This window comes from Frankliniella occidentalis, unplaced genomic scaffold (genome assembly GCF_000697945.3).
Source record: "Frankliniella occidentalis isolate FOCC.00 unplaced genomic scaffold, Focc_3.1 Scaffold17, whole genome shotgun sequence".
NCBI classification, from domain to species: Eukaryota; Metazoa; Arthropoda; class Insecta; order Thysanoptera; family Thripidae; genus Frankliniella; species Frankliniella occidentalis.
In genome coordinates, this window is record NW_026267147.1 from 655,416 (window position 1) to 661,861 (window position 6,446).

General features: G+C 48.0%; 1 protein-coding gene across 1 annotated transcript in view; it reads right to left on the reverse strand.

Annotated features, from left to right (window-relative positions):
- Window positions 1–262: 262 nt before the first annotated feature.
- The window catches only part of LOC113209858 (Na(+)/H(+) exchange regulatory cofactor NHE-RF1), a 24,767-nt gene continuing 18,583 nt past the window's right edge, over window positions 263–6,446 (reverse strand). The window contains exons 2-3 of the mRNA XM_026427594.2: window positions 3,173–3,256; window positions 263–1,579 (exon numbers count right to left, since the gene is read on the reverse strand). Of these exons, the coding sequence (XP_026283379.1) occupies window positions 1,400–1,579; window positions 3,173–3,256 (264 nt within the window). The 3' untranslated portion in view covers window positions 263–1,399. The remainder of the gene's footprint in view (window positions 1,580–3,172; window positions 3,257–6,446) is intronic.

A 6,446-nucleotide genomic window follows, 5' to 3' on the forward strand; every position in this document is an offset into this window, starting at 1 on the left:
GCCCGGATTGACCGAACGGCCGACACCGACCGGGACCTGCTTTCACTGCGCGCGCCCCTCGCGCCGCCAACCGCGGCAAGGCTTTTCTGACGAGGGGGAAACCCGATTGACAAAGTGGGATGACTTTACTCGTGGATAAGCAACAGGTTGGTCGTGGGCGAGCCCCGTTCAAGATAATGACAAAAATAGAGGAGCTGGGGGCTCGGGGCCCGAGTTGGCCTGGCCAAAAGGTTGCGACAAGATATGAATAATTATATTCGTGTAAAATAAACAATTTATTTCGGTAATTCACTAGATACTGCCTTAACAAGGCAAACAGCAGCACAATAAAAATATTGTGCATAGTTGTACAACTGGGGCAACAATGACAAAAAAAAATTAAAGCATAGAGAGGAAACTCACTAAAACACTTTACAAAACAAGACACAGCTACAGGGTAATTTCAACATCCGGCCATAAATTTAGAGACCAAAATTACAGAGGTTAATACACTACATCCATGTACGGAAGCTTATCAGTAAAGGGCTCAAACTGCCAGTGCTTGTTTTTTTCAAGCAATCACCTAACTTAGCAAAAAATTTATCACATAAAGGACTGGAATGTGCTCAAAGCATCTCCAAGCAAAGCAATGGAACAAGAAAAATGAAGAGTCGTTAATATCCGTTTACCATTCAAATGAAACCCAATAAGGAAGGCCTATTTACAAACAGTCTTAAAAACTAATGTGGTTTGGCACTTCATGTGCTAAACCGCTCCTCAGTCCGAGCTTCCAGGGCGGTAGCTTTCAGGCACTTGCGCAAGACTGTGATGTCTCAATCCCTTAAATACATAACCTTATTATTAAAAATTAAAACGAAAACGAAACTACCAAGCGATGTAGACGGCCGGTCATAGACAGGCCTTAAAAGTATGCAATACTGACTCGACAAGAGAATACTTTCACACAAGGGAAAGAAACTAATTTTAAACCACACAAAAAATTAGATTTGATTTGTGAAGCGAGCGTTTAAAGTGCTAAATAATACGCATCTGGTAATGTGTATTGCAGTATTCAAGGTAAATGACACAGACATGATTTTGCAGGTCATGGGCAAAACAAATCAGTAAAAAAATATATAGACTGTCTTTCAGATGCATATTAGCCAAAAGTTACACCTTTCTCAAATAATGCCGACTGAATTTGGGCCTAATACAAAAGTATTTAAGATTCCGTATTATGACAGAAAACAAGTCACGTATAACTTGAAGGAAACATTTACAGGAATCTCCACAAAACTGGGAACTGAGGCTCCAACAACACAAACGGAAAACGAAATACTGAAGACCCTCGCGACCATGGACGGACGATGACCTGAGCAGGGGGCGGGCGAGGCGTGCACTGGCGCCGTTGAAGGGCACCTCACAGCTTCTGAATGATGTCGGCCTTCTGCTTGAAGTCGACGGAGTCCTTCTTCACCTCGTACTTGCTGCTCTTGCGCGAGGCGAGCTGCATGCGGAACTCGGCGGCCGACATGTTGAGGTTGAGGGCGTTGTTCTGCCGCTCCAGGGTGCCGTTGGCCGAGCTGCGCCCGCTGTCGCCCTGCGGACACGACACAATACGCAATGCATTAATGCAGGAGGTCGACGAGCAGTTCGATGATGCGACTGATGGATGCGATGGGAACCTCCTCCTCCTCCTCCTCCTCCTCCTCGCCTGCCGCGCCCCGCCGGCTGCACGGGCGGACGCTCCGGCACGCGTCCGGGGAAGTCCGTCGCTACCGCTCGGAAGTGATCGCGTGTTCGACCACCAGGAACCTCAGGAACGCGCTCCGATAAGAAACCCCCGGCCGCGGATGTATCTACGGCCAAACTGCAGTGCAGCCCGCCAACACCGACGGGTCGTCAACTCCGATATTACTTCGTGCACCGCCGAGCTGATATTGGACCAATTTACATCGATATTATCATATGAAGTACATCGATATTGCTCATACAAACTATTGGAGATAATACCCGATAATACTGCAATATAACGTCAAATATGTATTACTAATTACTTATTACTAATATTACATATATATTGCCAATAATAGGTAATATTCCTTCGTTCACGACCAGTGGGAGTTGACGACCCCTCGGCCAGCACTAACGCCATTTCGAGGGCACGGTAGTGATAAATACGGCCGATGACGTCGCCAAAAGCTGCACGTCACTCCGACCGCTGGGGGGTCGGACTTTTGGTATTGGTACAAGGAGAAAGACTTGCAATTAGAAGCCCCAGCTAGTCTGACAGAGAAACTCCCACAACAAACGCCTCTTAATAAACCATCGCGATTCCACCGTTCCGGGCAAAAACAACACGACAAGGAAACGCGGGTGGAGCAGGCGCTGCTGTCGATTCCGACACGAGGACAAGGAAGACGGCGAGCGCGTTTAGGTATTCCACAGCGGCGGCGGCGGGCGCCAGCAGCAGCCACAAGGTCTGCCTCCCGCCCCGCCCCGCACGCAACACCTTTTCTCAGGAAAATGCACACCGGCAGCAGAGCAGGCGTCGCGACGCCCGCCCGCCACCACAACTATGCGCCGCCGCCGCCCGGCCCGCCAGCTGGCGGCGCTGCTGTTGTTTGGCGCGCGCAGCCGAAGGTGATGCCTCCGGTGACGCACCGCACGGAGCGCGCCAGTCGACAGCCTTTCGTCATACCTTATTTATTTACACTACCGTTCTTCCGTCCGATTTCTCAGCTCACCGTAGCTTACTTTTCATTACACTAACTCGGGTCACTGCACTGAACACAACCTCGAACAAAATATATCTTCAAATAAAAGAAAAGTTGTGCATTTCATTTGGAAATATGCTTCTGTACTGATACAGTAATAAGTGTGCAACTGCAAGTTTAATACTTGCAAGTGTTCAACTCCGTTGTTAAACACAAGTGGCTAACTCCTCTGTGGGGCATCAATTTCCTTACATTGAGCTTTTGCAAGCATTTGACTTGGACTTTACACCAGGGAAAAGTTACGAGTTGTAACGGGATAAGGTGCGAGACCTCGATACATCGATATCGGGAGCTTATTAAGAACTCGAAGTCAGAATGACATAGAGACATCGCACAGCCCTGGCGTCATCCTTTCAACCTCTCCCGCATCCCTTCACTCCTCTCTGCCCTCCCCTGATCGGTCGGCTCCTGCTCACCTGCGATCCCTCCTGCTGGTCGGGCTCCGGACTCGACTCGGAACTTCTCAGACTGTTTTTCCGCTCGCTGGAGGGAGATTTCGTCTGCAACACAGAAAGGGGAAAGCCATTAGAAAGGGGCATCGCATCACCATTGATAAAAATGAAATGACTAAAAGTGGTTCCCCGGGCGTGGTGGGTGATGTGACCGAGCTGAAGGGTCATCGCCCCTTAAAGACCTTTAGCAGCTGTGACAAGCATCAGCAAATAGTTCAACAGGACTAGAAGCAAGAGAAAAATATTAAAATCTCGTATAAAAATTAAAAATTTGATTGAGTTACCCAGCGACTGCTGCTTTCCTGATTCACAAGTCATGTGGAAACGCAAGTGACTCAGTCGGTAGTCACCATTACTCAGAGGTCGGAGAGTGATCCCCCTCGCCTCGCATGCTTCCAGCGGCGGCGCCACTACATCAGTGACTCAATTTGTGTTAACATTCGCACATTTTTCTGAGATAAGTGATATTTTTGATCCCCATTTTTGCGTGCAGAACAATTTCATCACATGATTTAAGCGATCCATGCTGCACAAAAATGCGATGGTTCCAGATTTATTGCAAAACGGTGCACATAGTGGCATAAGGTTGTAGTAACTCCGTGTATCGCACACATTAACACTGCTTATCCACTGTTAAAAATTACAGTAGTAAATCACTACCAAATGCTCTGGTAATTTTGTTAACAGTGAGATCCTGTAGTCGTGTGCGACTGTAAGTTAGCTCATACTGAAGGAAAGTTCTTTGGGAGCTCAGTCAAGCCGTCTCTGTCCCTCAAATACCACACTGTTGAAAAAAAGTCAGAATAACGAAGAATTCTTTGTGAAAAAAGTTGCCAGAACTCTTTGTGAAATAACAACTCTTCTTCGTTGTCAAATATCGATAACTTCAGAAATTATTACGATTGGTTCACAACTATTTCCAAGTAAGATAAAAAAATGCACGATTTTTGACTGCATAGAAGTGTTGTGATTTCTCAGTTCCTTCGTATCATGAAAGTGTTGGGAAATCACAAAATATTTTCAACTGCAGTCGAACAGAGAACAGATGATGACTGTTGTAGGAAAGTACACAGGACCTGTTCACTGACAAGGTGTTCAACTGGCATGCACATGCACAACACTATGTTGCACACTCTCCAGTGTTTGACTAGGTATTTGAAAACTATAAAGTGTATAAGAGTAAAGTTGAACACTTAAAAGTGTTCAACATGAGGGTTGGCCATATGAAGCTTTAGACACATCAAAGTGTTCAAATTTGCTGTTTAACACTTCGAAGTATGCAAATATCCTATCAAACACTTAGAAGTGTGCAGCATAGTGTTCAGCACGTGCAAGTTCACGCCAGTTGAACACTTTATTTATCAGTGTATGTATTTTGTTTTTGAGTACAGAATTTTTTAAAGTGCCAAAAATACGTGCAAAACTTCATAAACTGATTCCCAGAGGGCTGCCGCGCTTTCAGAGATGGGCGGCGCACAGAGGCTTGTCTAGGCCCGAGGTCTAGGCGGTGACGCGGGCGGGGCGCGCGTGCAGCACGCCACTGCCGGCCTGCACCAGGCGGGCCGCCAGGAGTCAGTTTCTGCAGTCATAGTCACGAGCGAGGGGCCGGACGGCCAGCGCCTGCTCGCCCACAATCAGCTTGATAACTGGCCACCACGCGCGGGCCACATACCGCACACCACGTTCCGCATTCATTCGGGAAACATTCTGGCAAAACTCTCATACCTGCCAGCTGATCGGGCGGGAGGTACACAAATATACGTCGTGCTGGGGTGCTTTTCTCATGGACCTCTCCTCGAGTTCAGGGCTGAATACACAGGCACTTTTCACCCGAAAATAATCGTTAAACACGGGATTCATTTATTCCCCCATCCCCACCCCCCTCAGAAACGACCTGAATTTAAATAAAAGACGGCGGAGATCCGACCCCTGAAATCAACGAAATTTCAGTCCGACTATTTGTACGGCGCGCTTGGTCTCGTAGGCGAGGCGCATCGACTGCCAAAATGAAAACTTTTCCGCCGGGCGCTCCCATCCTTTTGCTCAGAGCTAAAAACGCTTCTCTCCCCCGGCCCCGGAGGCACGCGCCGAGGAGCCGCGCACGCGCTAGAAAGCATGACATGTGCGCGGCCGCCACACCGTGGCCACACCCCGCCGCGCCGCGTGTCACGTGACCACCAAGCTACGCGGGAATTACAATATTATTATATTAATATTATTACAATCAGTTATTATTTATGCAATGAGTACCAACGGATATTTATAATGAACGCGACGTGGTGACAAACATTATTTTTGAGCGCGATTTGAGGCTATGCGCCATACGTCCCACAATGTGAAAAATATTTGCAGGTTTAAAGTAAAAAATTTCCTTTACGTGTGTCGTAAAATAAAAATTCAAAATTGTAAAATTATTACAAGCAGTATGTATTGGCTCGTCGTGAAAGGAGAGGGGGGAGGGGCACACTCTTAGTTCCTTACAAACAGCAGCGTTCGTATTACGAAAAATTGAGTTTGTAAGTACAAAGGATCCGAATCAGCCACATTACAAACGATCTTCCTTTAAATAACGAACAGCCCCGGATCGTAATACAAACCTAGGCTCTTCGTACAAACTATTTGTTTGTATTACAAATGCATTAAATCCTCTGTACGTTACTAAGACCAGTTGTTCTTGCATGCAGTGAATGCAGTGCATGCAGTGCATGTCAACGTTTCACCTGTTTTTAAGCATTTTGTAAATGTATTGTGTAGTGCATTTCGTAATTCTGTGCACAACTTTTTTTTTCCATCATTGCGCCTAATGCCCATATTTCCTATTTGCCGCCTTGCGTGTACCTTTTGTAGGGGTTTTGTTTTTTTCAGTTCCTAACTTAAACACGCCTCACAGACGGCCCATCATGGTTCGGTCGCGCCGCGAGGCCCCACTTTCCAAAACGCCCGCCGTTGGAACGAACGCCCTGTCGCTGCGGCCGCCGAGCCGAGTGGCCGGACACCTCCACGTGGGCTGTACAAGGGCCTAATGGGATGTGACAGACAAGCTGAGGGGAGGGGAGGGGAGGGTCCCCAGGGCGGCGGCGGAGAGCACGCGGCGGTACTCGGCTCTGCTGGCACACTCTCAGAGGTGAAGGGGACCGGGGCGGGGCGGCGGTCCCAGAAGGAGATGAACTCCATTGAGGACAAGGTCGCCCTGCTGGTGCACTCCAGGGCGGGTCGGGTCGGGCGGTGCATACACTCT